At 38.4% G+C, this 16,957-nt stretch overlaps 1 protein-coding gene across 2 annotated transcripts in view; it reads right to left on the bottom strand.

Moving 5' to 3' along the window:
• Positions 1 to 16,020: 16,020 nt before the first annotated feature.
• LOC124784161 (adipocyte plasma membrane-associated protein-like) overlaps positions 16,021 to 16,957 on the bottom strand; it is a 111,309-nt gene continuing 110,372 nt past the window's right edge. For both annotated transcript variants that reach the window (XM_047254080.1, XM_047254079.1), the window contains exon 8: positions 16,021 to 16,460. In XM_047254080.1, coding sequence (XP_047110036.1) covers positions 16,197 to 16,460 — 264 coding nt within the window. In that variant the 3' untranslated portion in view covers positions 16,021 to 16,196. The remainder of the gene's footprint in view (positions 16,461 to 16,957) is intronic.

Below are 16,957 nucleotides of genomic sequence, written 5' to 3'. Positions count from 1 at the left end.
AAAAGGGGCAATTGCAAAATTTCACATTTCAAAAACTAAAAAGCAATTGAAATAATTCTTTGGATCCCGTGGCTTTTATATGAAATTTGTTAACACTTACAGTTTAAATGCACCTTCTTTGAATAATTTGTTAAAGAAAAATATTATCTGGAGTAGGGGTAATAATTGCCAGGAGGCTTTCGAGGAGGTTAATAAATAGCTTTGTGACAGCAGAATTTTACACAAACTGGATTTAGCAATTCTCTTTTGTCTTACGACAGGTACAAGTGACATTTGTTTCAGGAGTAAGTAGTTGATGTGAATGTCGGACATAGATCCACAGTATTTGCCCATAGGAAGGGATGGGAAAATGTCCACTGTTACAATAAAAGAAATCTTAGCTTAACATTGGGCTTGCAGTTAATTTAGGATTTTTTTTATTGTTTCTCAAAGTCTTGGTTTACTTAGATTACAAAGCACTGAGTCATCTTCAGGAGTGTAAACTCTATCATAGCAGACTGACTAGGTAGTCATTATTTGTCCAGCAATTTGACTGTACTTTTAAATACATAAAGTGGGAGTAAAATATAACTGCATAATTATGCTTTGTCTAGGTTACCAATGAGAGGTGAATAAAAAAAATGACAGGAGAACAGTGAAAAGAGACTCAAAATTATGTGCTTAAAAGCATTAAAGATGAGAACAAAGTTAGAAATATTTGCAGAGCTATAAAGAGAAATCTGAACTTGACCAAAACTGGCAGTTAGTAAAATGTTATACGCAAAAGAATAGACACAAAAAGGCTGATCAATAATACAAAGTGTACAAGGGAATTCTTTTTGGAATAACCAATGTTGATAGTGATAATTGTAAATTCCGCTGACCTGACTTTGTTTAAGTACTTACATGACAGTTTTGTCGTTGTGGGGCTCAACTAATCTGACAGAAAGATATATGAAATTGGCTGATTATGTGGAACTTAAAAACAATTCAAACTGGAACAAATTTGTTAACAACTTTGAAGATATCTTGAATAGTTACAACACACTTCCACTGGGTTTTTCCCATATGAGGTTTTGTTTGACAAAAATCCAGCTGATCTTACCTGAACTAGCTGAGTATCCTGCATGCAAAAGCATTACACCACAGGACAGAGTTATGCCAAAGTTATGAAGTCATGTGTAAGAGTCATTTCTTTGGTAGAGCAGAAGTGTTTTCAAACTTAATGGAAGTATAGATTATGTAGAAAAGTTTTTACTGATTAACCTGCTCATACTTTGAGGTATTTGTTAGCTGTTGGAAGAGAAGGGAAGTTCTGTGCACAGCATGATCATGCAAAGCAGTCAAAATATTGAGTGAAATAATGTTTATTTTTTTCATGGTCAGGATAAAATATTATCAGAAATACATTATTAATGACGGTGAGAATGATCTGTCTGTAGTGAAGTTTAGATGAGATGGATATTGATGCCCCAATGATATCATGATCTTGCTATAGGTGATAGGTATTACGTATGTTACTGAAGTATTGTGAGGAATACAATAAAGAGTGACATGTATGATGGATAATGAATTTGTGGAAATGACTGATCCAGCAACAGACTGTAGTGTGTGTTACCTCTCATAGAAGGGTATGTGAAGCGTAAGCATTATCCAGACAATTGCTGAACTCAACAATGAAGGAACAGGTATATGTTTAGACAGTTTATTTTGTGGGCAGTTAAAGTAACTGCTTGCCATCAACAATGAGACTCAAGAAATTTGCTATGAAATCCAGTTTTTGGAGCTCTTCCTCCCTGCAATGCAGAAAGTGGACACAGTGTAATGTAAAGAAACAAATACTGAAACAGTACACAACCCCGCACTGGTTCAGATAATAGTACCAATTACAGGCCAGTGTGCAGTTGGTCTTTTGCTACATCAGGAGGTCATTTTAATACGGGTTTGAAGTGATGAATTTTCTGGTGATTTATTCTACATCAGAACTGCACTTAGGAGCAGTGAACTGTCTGCCAGATGAAGTGGTTCTTCCATGTGACATTTGTAGATACAGGCCCTGTCGTTTCAGCTTGACTTAACACAAATCTGGTTCGTGAATGTGGCAAATATTTTCATACATCAACAAGTTACTGCTGATTGTGAACAATTTATACCAGAGATCAGCAATTTAGACCTGTGGTCAGTAGCATTTGTGTCGGACATTATTTTGCACCCATCACATCATAAAGCTTACCTGGATTTAAAAACTGATGCAACTGCTCACTGCACAAATCGCCAGAAAAAATACTCAAACAAGTGATTTATCAAGAAAAATGAGGTTACAAAACCCTTCAGAATTTATCGGCACCTACAAAGTGTAAAAGACAAAATTACATTTGTGCTTAAACAATGGAAAATCCAGGATAGAATGTAACAATACCAGAGAAGGAAAGTTGCTACTCACCATATAGCAGAGACACTGAGTCGCAAAAGGCACAATAAAATGATTCACACAATCGTAGCTTTTGGCCGTTAAGGCCTTTGCCAGCAGTAGACACACATACAAATAATTTATGGTCAAAACACGTAAGTCTCTGCCACAACTGCAAGAATTTAAACTTTTAATTATATGAGCTGGTATTTTATACAAAGGCTATGCATTAATTGCTTTCAGTTTGTGTAGGTTAAAACTGATAATGTAAAAGTGTTGAGCTGCCCATGTTGTAATTTTAAAATCCTAAGAAGCACTCATCACTATGGGGGCGGGGCGGCGTGTGGCATGTGATGTAAGATATGTCTTTTGATAAAGTAATGTGTTACCCAACATCTGCCTAGCTGATGAATGATGATTGCCACAGTGAAAGTATTTTTTATTAGTTGAACAGTTTAGAAATATAAACTGTTTCAATATTTGTTACTGCCTGTGCATGTACTCCAGCCCAGATGGATGTCATGCATCCTCAAGGCAAGACGATGATGGGCCAGCTGGGAGAAGTGGAGCACACCACTGAATAAAGGTACTTTGACAATGGTGCTGTCATCATGGAGGATATACAACAATTCAGTCTGTTTGTCAGATTCATACAGAACAGTCATTGGTACTGTCAGATTTAGTTTATGTATCATCAGATTGAATGTATGAACATTTGTTGTAGATGTGGTGTTCCTTTATACGATTAATTATAACAAAAGACATACTGTAACTGTTCTAGGAAGAAATTCTTTCTATTATTTTGCAGAAACTGAGAACATATTAAAGCTTCCAGATTCTAGCACAAGAACAGTAGGAGCAGTGGAGAGATCCATATTGATAATATTAAGAATAATTTCAAGATTTGTCCAAATAGCATTTCAAGAGGCAGCAACTGACAGCAACGGAGTTTGTAATCTGAATATGTATGAGACGTATTCAAAAAGTAAGGTGATTTTATTTTTTTGTGAAAAAATGTTTGTTTATTCATCAATATTCATGTTGTCCCATTCAAAGTAATCCCCCTCAGATAAAATACACTTGTGTCAATCAAAGTAATTCCCCTCAGATACAATACACTTGTGTCAATGCCTCTTCCAATCCTTGAAGCACTTCTCACAAGCACTTTTTGGTACAGCCTCGAGTACTTACAGCAATGCAGTTTTTATTTCATCGTTCGTTGAAAATCTTTGTCCTTTCGTAGCTCTCTTCAGTTTTGGGAACAGGAAAAAAAGGCTGGGGGCCAAATCCAGTGAAAGTGGTGGCTGAGGCATGATAATCGTGTTGTTTTTGGCCAAAAAATCTCTCACAAGCAATGATGAATGAGCAGGTGGATTGTCATGATGCAAAAGCCATGAACTGTTTTTCCACAATACTGGACTTTTTTGTGTATTGCTTCTTGCAAAAAGCACATACCATCAAGTTAGTACTCGTTACTGACAGTAAGACCAACAGGCAAAAATTCATGATGCACTATGCCACGGTAATTCAGAAAAACAGTGAGCAAAACTTTGACATTTGATCAAACTTGGCATGCTTTTTTCGGTCTTGGCTCTCCAGGATGCTTCCATCGGGATGACTGGGCTTTGGTTTTGACATCATAAACAGTAAATCCATGTTTTGTCACCAGTTATGACCTTTTTTGAGCTTATCAGGACCATCATTGATGTCATTTAAGAGTTCCTGAGTGATGCTCATGCAATGATTCTTCTGATCAAAACTGAGAAGTTTTAGAACAAACTTCACTGACACACGTCTCATGCCCAAAACATCCGAAAAAATTGCATGACATGAGCCGATGTATATGCCAACATCCTCAGCAACTTCTTTTATGGTAATTCGACAATTTTTTTCACAACTTCGAATTTGTCATCTGTTGTTGATGTGCTAGGGGTCCACAGCAAGGTTGTGTTTTTGAATCTTCTCAGCCATCTTGGAAGAGCTTGTACCACTTGTAAACTTACTTTTTTTTTTACTTAGAGCAGACTCACTGTATGCCAATGTCAACATTTTAAGAGTTTTAGAGTACTTTATTCCATTTTTTACACAAAATTTAGTGCAAACTCTTTGCTCTAATTTTTATAATAATCAAAAATCACGAGCACACTAAAATACATCTAACCTTTCTATATATAAAAGACAAATGAAGTATGCTGTACACTTGAACCTGTGAACATATATTCGGGACATGTGCACGAACATAAAAAAAAAAAGATCGATAATTGAATGTATGTTGCCTGTGCAACAATTTGAAAAGTCACCTTACGTTTTGAACAGCCGTTGTATACTCTCTTTCAGACATACGAGTAGGGAGCACTTCACTATCTGAATTTCTGTTTATGCCATTTGGTCTCAAAAATGCTACAAAGACATGGCAATGCAGCAAGATGATGTATTAAAGGAGCTTCCATTTTGCTTTGCACACCTTCATGACATACTAGTGTCCTCACCAAATGCCTGGCTACATGAACAACACATACAGGAGCTTGTCAGCGGCGCCGGCCGAAGTGGCCGAGCGGTTCTAGGCGCTACAGTCTGGAATCTCGCGACCAGTACAGTCGCAGGTTTGAATCCTGCCTCGGGCATGGATGTGTGTGATGTCCTTAGATTAGTTAGGTTTAAGTAGTTCGAAGTTCTAGGGGACTGATGACCACAGCAGTTAAGTCCCAGAGTGCTCAGAACCTTGTCAGCGGCTGAATAACTGCAGCATGTACAGCAGAGTAGAAGTGATCTTCCTAGGACACGCTGTTTCGTCAGATTGTATTTATCCATTACCAGAGAAGACAGCAGCTCTACCAGTGCTGAAGCCCAGAAGACTACCATAAATTATGTTGTTTTGTAGGAATGGTCAACTTTTATTGCCACCAGCTCCAAGCAATGGTGGCTATACAAACACCACTTCCAGATACAATCACAGGGCACAATACCACAAGCTGATGGTGTCTCAAGTGAGGCATGGAAATGGAATAAGTTTACTGCGATCTTCATGCCAGTCTAACTAGTGTATCACTCCTTGCTCACCCAGTACCATCTGCACCCATGCACACACTAACAAATAACTCAAACAACACTGGGAACCATTAACTTTTTTTACAAAAATTTGCAACAACCACAACATCAGTAGGGCACATTTGACACAGAACTGCTTGCAATTTATGAAGCCATTAAGCATTTTTGACGACAAATTGAAGCTTGCCTTGTGACAATGTACACCAACGACGAAACGATAGCCCTGCCTTTCTTGGCAGGTACTACTGACTACAAACAATGCATCACCACTCAGCAGTCCGTAAATGTGTGGGCCATCAAACCAATTTTCAGTTTCCTTACATTCCAGGCACTCCATGCTCCACTCTATATGTGGAGGAAGGGGGAGGGGGAGGGGGGGGGGTGGCAGGATGTATGGGAATAATCAGTCCAACAACCAACTGTAGTGTGTGTTACCTATGGTACAAGAGGTGTCTTTGATGTTACTCTCAATATCCAGTTATCTGTGGTCTTTTACAGACTTGTATTTGTATTGCTAGAAATAAAAAGTAGTTCTGCATATGTAGCTTTGTGTGGTATGTAAGCCTTACCCAGAAATTAATGAAGATGAGATGTTGATGTTTGTTGTTGATGTAACTGGTTAAAAAAAAAAAAACAGGGTGTTTATTTTAACATGAGGAAACTAAATATCTCGAAAACACATTGTACAAAAGAAACGTTCTACGTAAAAAGTTGTTATTAGTAAAGGGGACCTCTGTCTGCACTACAAATGACTTGCTTCTAACCACCTCTCCTGTGTGGGTGGGGTCAACTTTGTATTTTCAAATGGGGATGCCCCATTTTTCCTGCATATTTACATGTTGTTGTTGTTGTGGTCTTCAGTCCTGAGACTGGTTTGATGCAGCTCTCCATGCTACTCTATCCTGTGCAAGCTTTTTCATCTCCCAGTACCTACTGCAACCTACATCCTTCTGAATCTGCTTAGTGTATTCATCTCTTGGTCTCCCTCTACGATTTTTACCCTCCACGCTGCCCTCCAATACTAAATTGGTGATCCCTTGATGCCTCAGAACATGTCCTACCAACCGATCCCTTCTTCTGGTCAAGTTGTGCCACAAACTTCTCTTCTCCCCAATCCTATTCAATACTTCCTCATTAGTTATGTGATCTACCCATCTAATCTTCAGCATTCTTCTGTAGCACCACATTTCGAAAGCTTCTATTCTCTTCTTGTCTAAACTGTTTATCGTCCATGTTTCACTTCCATACATGGCTACATTCCATACGAATACTTTCAGAAACGACTTCCTGACACTTAAACCAATACTGGATGTTAACAAATTTCTCTTCTTCAGAAACGCTTTCCTTGCCATTGCCAGCCTACATTTTATATCCTCTCTACTTCGACCATCATCAGTTATTTTGCTCCCCAAATAGCAAAACTCCTTTACTACTTTAAGTGTTTCATTTCCTAATCTAATTCACTCAGCATCACCCGACTTAATTAGACTACATTCCATTATCCTTGTTTTGCTTTTGTTGATGTTCATCTTATATCCTCCTTTCAAGACACTGTCCATTCCATTCAACTGCTCTTCCAAGTCCTTTGCTGTCTCTGACAGAATTACAATGTCATCGGCGAACCTCAAAGTTTTTATTTCTTCTCCATGAATTTTAATACCTACTCCGAATTTTTCTTTTGTTTCCTTTACTGCTTGCTCAATATACAGATTGAACAACATCGGGGAGAGGCTACAACCCTGTCTTACTCCCTTCCCAACCACTGCTTCCCTTTCATGTCCCTCGACTCTTATAACTGCCATCTGGTTTCTGTACAAATTGTAAATAGCCTTTCGCTCCCTGTATTTTACCCCTGCCACCTTTAGAATTTGAAAGAGAGTATTCCAGTCAACATTGTCAAAAGCTTTCTCTAAGTCTACAAATGCTAGAAACGTAGGTTTGCCTTTCCTTAATCTTTCTTCTAAGATAAGTCGTAAGGTCAGTATTGCCTCACGTGTTCCAGTGTTTCTACGGAATCCAAACTGATCTTCCCCGAGGTTGGCTTCTACTAGTTTTTCCATTCGTCTGTAAAGAATTCGTGTTAGTATTTTGCAGCTGTGACTTATTAAGCTGATAGTTCGGTAATTTTCACATCTGTCAACACCTGCTTTCTTTGGGATTGGAATTATTATATTCTTCTTGAAGTCTGAGGGTATTTCACCTGTTTCATACATCTTGCTCACCAGATGGTAGAGTTTTGTCAGGACTGGTTCTCCCACGGCCGTCAGTAGTTCCAATGGAATATTGTCTACTCCAGGGGCCTTGTTTCGACTCAGGTTTTTCAGTGCTCTGTCAAACTCTTCACGCAGTATCATATCTCCCATTTCATCTTCATCTACATCCTCTTTCATTTCCATAATATTGTCCTCAAGTACATCGCCCTTGTATAGACCCTCTATATACTCCTTCCACCTTTCTGCTTTCCCTTCTTTGCTTAGAACTGGGTTTCCATCTGAGCTCTTGATATTCATACAAGTCGTTCTCTTATCTCCAAAGGTCTCTTTAATTTTCCTGTAGGCGGTATCTATCTTACTCCTAGTGAGATAGGCCTCTACATCCTTACATTTGTCCTCTAGCCATCCCTGCTTAGCCATTTTGCACTTCCTGTCGATCACATTTTTGAGACGTTTGTATTCCTTTTTGCCTGTTTCACTTACTGCATTTTTATATTTTCTCCTTTCATCAATTAAATTCAATATTTCTTCTGTTACCCAAGGATTTCTACTAGCCCTCGTCTTTTTACCCACTTGATCCTCTGCTGCCTTCACTACTTCAACCCTCAAAGCTACCCATTCTTCTTCTACTGTATTTATTTCCCCCATTCCTGTCAATTGCTCCCTTATGCTCTCCCTGAATCTCTGTACAACCTCTGGTTCTTTTAGTTTATCCAGGTCCCATCTCCTTAAATTCCCACCTTTTTGCAGTTTCTTCAGTTTTAATCTACAGGTCATAACCAATAGATTGTGGTCAGAGTCCACATCTGCCCCTGGAAATGTCTTACAATTTAAAACCTGGTTCCTAAATCTCTGTCTTACCATTATATAATCTATCTGATACCTTTTAGTATCTCCAGGGTTCTTCCATGTATACAACCTTCTTTCATGATTCTTAAACCAAGTGTTAGCTATGATTATGTTGTGCTCTGTGCAAAATTCGACCAGGCGGCTTCCTCTTTCATTTCTGTCCCCCAATCCATATTCACGTACTATGTTTCCTTCTCTCCCTTTTCCTACACTCGAATTCCAGTCACCCATGACTATTAAATTTTCGTCTCCCTTCACAATCTGAATAATTTCTTTTATTTCATCATACATTTCTTCAATTTCTTCGTCATCTGCAGAGCTAGTTGGCATATAAACTTGTACTACTGTAGTAGGCGTGGGCTTCGTATCTATCTTGGCCACAATAATGCGTTCACTATGCTGTTTGTAGTAGCTTACCCGCATTCCTATTTTCCTATTCATTATTAAACCTACTCCTGCATTACCCCTATTTGATTTTGTGTTTATAACCCTGTAGTCACCTGACCAGAAGTCTTGTTCCTCCTGCCACCGAACTTCACTAATTTCCACTATATGTAACTTCAACCTATCCATTTCCCTTTTTAAATTTTCTAACCTACCTGCCTGATTAAGGGATCTGACATTCCACGCTCCGATTCGTAGAACACCAGTTTTCTTTCTCCTGATAACGACATCCTCTTGAGTAGTCCCCGCCGGAGATCCGAATGGGGGACTATTTTACCTCCGGAATATTTTACCCAAGAGGACGCCATCATCATGTAATCATACAGTAAAGCTGCATGCCCTCGGGAAAAATTACGGCTGTAGTTTCCCCTTGCTTTCAGCCGTTCGCAGTACCAGCACAGCAAGGCCGTTTTGGTTATTGTTACAAGGCCAGATCAGTCAATCATCCAGACTGTTGCCCTTGCAACTACTGAAAAGGCTGCTGCCCCTCTTCAGGAACCACACGTTTGTCTGGCCTCTCAACAGATACCCCTCCGTTGTGGTTGCACCTACGGTACGGCTATCTGTATCGCTGAGGCACGCAAGCCTCCCCACCAACGGCAAGGTCTATGGTTCATGGGGGGCATATTTACATTCTGCACCAAAAAAATATGTACAGTTTACTCAAACCATTGTTTCTCATTTGTGGTAGATGGTGCTGTAATTGACAAATATCAAGTGTGCCTTTTTGCAATTAAGAACTGGTGCATTTGAGTCTACATTTCATTTATGATGTAAATGTAAACTCATGTGTTCTAACAGTTGATATTTATGTTCAAAATTTACTTTAGAGCTGAAACTTTGATTGTACAGTACAATTTGGTTAATCGTTCCAGTGTCTCATTGAAAGTATGTTTAGTGTGATCCAGGAACAACGATGTTGATGTATTGGGATGCTCGATATTGGTGAGTCACCTTGTCTGTCACCGCTGGTGTGCTTGATTTTGGTGTTTTCCCGTGCCTATCACCATTGTGGTGGTTGATTTCAGAGAGTATCCATGGCAGGTGCACCCGTCACTATCACTTTGCGCAAGTTCTGTCTTATTACAATGGTTGTGGTTTGCATTCTCCTGTAGCTGCATAGCAACCATCCCTAGAGTTGTGAAGGTTGGCTGGAAACACACTGAAGTCAATCGTACTGATGGCAGCCACTGAAATCGAGCATCTCAATGGTTTTGGGGCTGACGACAATCATCCCTTTAGGGAGCAGAAAACTATGTTACCATAAAAATAGCTTATTTTCCAGAAATGAGACTGTCTACTTGGTACTATACAATCATACTTGTAACACTTAAGTAATGTCTGAACATCTGAATCAACTTGAACACGAAGATTTACATTTACATCGTAAATGAAATGTAGAATCGATGCATCGGGTCTTAATTGCAAAAACAGGTACACTTGATATTTGTCAATCACAGTGCCATCTACCACAAATGGGAAACAAAGATCTGAGTAAACCATACATATTTTTGGTGTACAATCCAATATGCAGTAAAATGGGGGGTTACCATTTGAAAATACAAGATTGACCCCACTCATGCAGCAGGGGTGGTTAGGAGATGACCAGCTGTAGCACTGACAGATGGTCCCTTTACTGATATTAACTTTTTGTGTAGAAATTTTTTTTTGTGCGCTCCAAAATTTTTGAGATTTTTAATTGTCTGTATATGAGCACTTAGTCACTATTTCTAGGATTGTTTTTGCTCAAGAACATTTCATTTTGTTGACACAATAGCCCGTAAGAGACACATGGAGATTTTTAGACTCTGTTTCAGTATATTATAGAAACCACTATTGTTTGTTAATGCTGTGAAGAATGGACTTGCATACACAAAGATAGAGGAGAGAACGTTTCTGAAAGGTAATATAAAGAGCTGCAAGGGCTGTCAACTAATTTATTTCTTATGACTAAAGTAATGAACATTTTCTTTCTTTGTCAGTAGTGAACACACTCATCAGCTATTTTATTTCAGTCAGATAATACATTTAATTTAACACACTGAGACTCAGCTATTGAACATTAATATACATACTACTAACATACATCACAATACAACAGTTGTGTTATGTAAACATATGTGATTGATGATGTTTTCATTGTTCAATTCACACTAGCCTTTGTATAACAGTATGATTACTATTTCCTAAAAGAAAGTAACTCAATGAAATTCTATGTATTGATGAAACTGATTGTTCATAACGTAAAAGTTTTTTGATGTATTTGTTGTCAGCAGAGATTGGAGTACTGTATTTTGCATAAAAACTTTAACATTAGATTCACTGCTATTGTAGGTTAGTAAAATTTCATTTATTTTTAATGATACTTTACATGTTGCAATGTTAATTGCAAAACATATTCACATTACAAAATTCAACATTAGAAAGCTCTCCATTTAATGAAACAATTTATTTAAATTACGTCTTTATTCTCTGGTGACCTTGATGTCACATGTGAAATGACTCGTTTGGGGTGTGTCAGGAAAGTAAGTACTGTTTTGTATCAAAACTCAAAATTTTTTTTCAAACCAAAATTTGTTTTTACAACAAAGAGCATTTCTTAAAATATTGTTCTGCATAGAGCCACCAGTGTTGAGACATTTTTCATAGCAGCAAACTAACTTTTCTATGTCCTCTTCATAGAAAGATGCTGCGAGTGAAAACAGCCATTCTGGGACACCATTTCTTGCTTTGTCATCTTTGTCGAGCTCCTTACTCCAAAATCATGCTTCAAGTGGTAATCAGAAGGAGTGAGATCAGGGCAGGCCAAAATAAAAGGTGTGGAATGCTCAGTCAAGGCACTGTGTGTTGCTTCATGACAGTGTCTCCATTCTGCTGGTGTCACTAAAACCTTATTCAACAATTTGTTTGGGAGCACTGTGATCACCCACTGCACAGCCATGATCTTGCACCTTCTCATTACCACTTATTCTTGAACTTGAAGCTTGATTTTGAAGGAAGGTGCTTTGACCATAATGACGACGCAAAAATGGTGTTCAGCAGTGGCTGTCTTCACTGAGAGCATCTGTCTATGAAGACGACACACAAAAGTTGGTATCTATTATGACAAATGTCTGAGCAATGTGACAACTATGTAGAAAAATAGCTTAATAAAAGCGCTTTCTAGTAATTTTTTAAAAATTTTTTATGAGTTCTGTTCCAAAATGGTACTTATTTTCTGGACTCGTTTTTCATTGTAATTTTCACATAACTTAAATTGTAATAATACCTAAAACTGAAAGCACTGTTGAGATGTTATATATGTGACTGTGGCTGCAACCACATGGGCAATTCAGGTTGTGACAGATTTTGCTCAATTTTTTCACAGTTTGACACGGTTATGTCTCAGTTTGACTTTTAATGAAAATTTTTGTAATGGAGAAATGAGAAGGAAAGAAACTACAAATAAATTATGGATGTCTAAAAATTTTGGTTAAGGAAACATTGTTTGTAATGGCATAAGGATGCAACATGTTCCAAGAGAATCATACCAATACTACCTGCAGTGAACAAAAGGATGTGGCAACATGATGAACAATCCTCAACACTTCTAATTCATCAAAATAAATACACTGCCAGAAAAAAATAGTACATCTGGAAAGACAACATCAGTTTCGATCCGATGATGCCACCTGGGGGTATAGTAGATATACTGATAATCATCTGCCAACTAGTGTAGTGGCATAGCTACCAGAGTGCCGTCCATGTCTACCCTTTAATAGGGAGTGGTCACAGCCAGGTGGCTCATTGTGGTGCAAATATATGAAGTGGGCAACCATGCCACTGAGATGCACTCATGCTTCCTACAGCCAACTGAGTGAGTTTGAAAGGGATCAAATTGGTGGGCTTCTGTGGGGTGGGATGATCTTTTTGAAGAATTGGCACACAAGTTGGACGTGTTGCACCAGCTGCAAAATGATGCTGGTATCAGTGGTCACATGAACATTCTCACGCTTGTGGAGAAGGTTTTGAATGCCCACATGGCACAGACATCCACAAGGATTGTTGTATTGAAAGGGCAGCAGTGGCAAGTCATACTACAGGACAGATAAGAGGGCTTGTGAGTGCAGACATGTCAACACACATGCACATCTCTAGCCTTCTTCCAGTCACATCACTGTACTGACATGCACAGCTAAACTGGTTCCATTAAAGGATCATTTGGAAGATGGACTGGCATGCCACGGTCTTCAGTGATGCAAACAGATTCTGCTTGCAAGTGATGGTTGTTTGAGCATACGGCATAGACCTGGTGAGGAGGGCTGTCTCATAGAGTGCATTCGTCCAAGACACTGTGCCCCCACCCCAGGCCTTATAGTCTGCGGGGGCGATAAGCTACAACATTCATTCACATTTGGTGTTTTTGGAGGAGACACTAACAGCACATGCACAATGTTGTTAGACCTGTTCTTTTGCCATTATTGCAACAGGAAGGAGCTGTGTTGTTCCAAAAGGATAATGCTCGCCCACACATTGCCTGTGAAACTCAATGTGCTCTACAAGATGTGCGGCAACTTCTTTGGCCAGCATGATCTCTGGGCTTGTCTCCCATTGAGCACATGTGGGGTATGATGGTATGTGGCATAACATATCCCAGGACAGTATTCACCATTTGTGTGATCAACTGGATGCCAGAGTCAGCGACTGCACTGCTGCCCATCAAGGCTACACCACATACTAATGTAGATATTTCAGCCTGGGTCAATACTTGGTAACTCAGAATCACTTGTGCTATTGATCTATAAATGTAATCCTTTCATGTAATCCATACACACTGTTGCAGCAGTAACTCATGGGTGAACCAGAAACTTTTAGTGTACTGATTGTTTTCCAGCAGTGTATTTGGATATTATTGACCCATTTCCTGTTCCAAAACATTTTTATCTTTTGCAACAATCTCTGTCAGTTAAGAAGACTACTGCAATTTTTGAACTTAAATTTACAAGCAGTTACATCTTAGTTGTGAGCAGGGATGTGTCACTGAGGAACAGTTTATGATTTCGTCCTACATGCTGACGCTCAACCACAACACACAACAGACTGTGAATCTCACAGAGCATGTGTAGAATGCTCTCGGGATGCATAATGCTGCTTGAAATTCTCCTACCCAGAGCCTTGCTACACTGAGAACAGCTTTGCAGTAGGAATAGAATTCACTTCCTACGGAGCTCATACACATTGTCATGAACAACACTGTACATCAAGGACAGCATGATCACACTCAATATTGATATTTCTTGTGCTACACTCAACAGCTTTATTGAGTGCTCTTAAAACATGTTCTCACTTCAAACATAAATTGTCCGTCTCAAATTATTCACGAATAGTTGATACGTACATGATATATGGTGCTTGAGAGAGAGAGAGAGAGAGAGAGCTGTGATTACACTATAGGCTGAATGAAAACGGTGTTAGTGGAGTTTCAGATTAGGGGGATTGCAGGAATGATTTATATGCTGCACAGACAGTTCCTACATGTGTAATTCAAAGGAACTTAGTACTGAGGGAGAGAGGTGGATGGAGAGCTCAAAGAGCACTTGTACCGAAGCAACTGTTGAGGTCATTGGTGTTGTGTGTAACATGTTGAGCCACTTCAATCTCAAGTTTGCAGTTAGCAACAGTTGGCATTGACTATTTATGTTTGACATACTCTTGTAACACACCAAAGTTGCTACATTACAGATATATTTAATATCTGACTTTAAATGTGGCCTTATGTCTGGTATACAGGAAATTGTGGGTGGATGTAGGGGACAGGGCTTGCACCTGGGTTGTCCACAGATGAATGACATGTGAGATGCCATGCTGGGACAGAGATGACACAGAAATGGGAAAAGATATTGGTGTACTGCATTGTTTGACGGACAGCAGATCATCATTTTGTGTGATGAAGGCGAGATAATACCTCATCCCATAGCACAATAAGAGTAATTGAAGCCCTAGCAAAGGATATGGTTTTTCACAAGCTGGCTGATGTTGGATCAGAAGAGAGTACTTTCAAGAAGAGCTTTTCACACGGGAAACAGCAGATGGGAAATCAAACTTATTTAACTATGGGAATTTATCACACATTCTGCCTTTATTTGCAATTACCACTAATACTGGAGGTCAGCTTTAAAAGAAATATGGCATGCACAGTGAAAGATATAACAATCTTTTTCACACTGCCTCAATTTCACACTCAGTAATTTGTAACACACTAATTCCCATTTCATGTAAATATGCAGGAATTCTCCATAGACAGTTACAATTTTTGGCAGTAGTTTGAGAGGGGAACAGATAAAATTCTTTTCATGTAACACTTATAATTGATATACTGATAAAAACCAGTTTAACTACTCTCCAAATAGCCAGAAAACATAACTCAGAGTAACCATTACATTCTAATTTTTCAATAACTCCAAAGAACAGTAATTTTTGTGCACTCCACACAATCTTCAGATATATTAGTACAACATTGGTCATTTGTCTCTTAATACTCATTGGAGTGTGTCATATTACAGGATGTAATTTAAAAACTTCAAAACGTGTAAACTTAGAACATTACTCCCTCACAGTATTGATGGGAGAATTATTCTCATTTAGGCACACATTAAGCTCAGTGTATGTCTGAGTAACAGGTTTTAACACTGTACCAAAAGGAAAATCCCCTTGAGAAAACAATAAAATTATGAGTCACTACTTACCTTCATGAGGTGGAATATTAGTACTGCCAATAGCCCCCCACCCCCTTCATCTTTCCTTCCCTTTGTCCTCACAACAGGTGAGCCCCTATCATCTGGGGTCTGAGTGACATGCCCTTCCTTTTGTACCTTCCCCAACCTATCCCTCTCTCTTCCCCTAAGAAAGAACTAATAGTACCAAAAACAAGGATATTTCATGAATATTTTTATATGTGGCTGTCAGTAGTACGAGTATTTTCCATCCCAAAATATTGTAGTACTGCATAATAATTTAATGACAGCACTGAGAACAAATAAAAACAGACTTCCAGTCATTCAAGAAACAAATTCCACTTTCAGACCACACCACAGGTGATTATTTTTAATAGTGACTTTATTCTACACACTGCAAGGTATATAGATAAATAAGATCTGAACACATTATATAAAATGACATTACTAAAATGCAACTGAATATATCCAAAAGATCAGTCAAAAATAAAATAACAAAGTTTAAAAAAATCTTAATTAACATTCAGTCTTTCCATTCCATTAATATTTCATTTCTGCTGTTGGTTCCTTATTTTTCTTGATCCGTATGGAAATTCTGGGTTGTTTCTCCAATTTAATTCTTCCTATATATGTATTGTATGGGGATCCAAAATAGAGGGCGTCTTCAAACTCAACAACATCACTTATTCCTGAGAGAGTACCATCCAAGCAATGCATGCTCTCTAATACTTTACCATCCTTACCTAGTCTCAATAAGGTAAACCGTTTTGGTTCCATAAATCGTACAGATTCAAAATGTCCAATCTGAAAAATAATTTTTATTAATAAATTAATCATCTTTAACTGACCATTTGAAAAGTTGTTATTTCAATGAAACAAACTACATCTTTTTAAATGACATTTATGTCAAATACAACTTCATTACACTAAAATGCATGCACTATAGATGCATTTTAAGTAATTCCTTGTGGCTTCAGATTTAACACTGTTGTTAGAGCAACATGAACACACAAGAGCAGCAAGAGATACATGTTTGTAGTCTTTTTGTAGAACAACATTAAGACAGTACTTATTTTTCAGCACTGGTATGAAAGAAAGAATATCCCACCACCATCTCCTTGCAAGTGCAAATGTGTCCCAAAGTCTGATTTTTGAAAGCTGTGAATTAACTCTGGCAAAGAGACTAAGTCAAACATCATGACCACTAAGTTCTCTGAACTTATGTGAAACCCTCATCAATTGTTTGTATTTCCACAGGATGCCTAGAAAACAAGCAACTAAATATATAATACGAAGTTAAA

Source organism: Schistocerca piceifrons, chromosome 1 (assembly GCF_021461385.2).
Source record: "Schistocerca piceifrons isolate TAMUIC-IGC-003096 chromosome 1, iqSchPice1.1, whole genome shotgun sequence".
NCBI classification, from domain to species: Eukaryota; Metazoa; Arthropoda; class Insecta; order Orthoptera; family Acrididae; genus Schistocerca; species Schistocerca piceifrons.
This window is presented reverse-complemented; position numbering and strand designations above follow the sequence as displayed.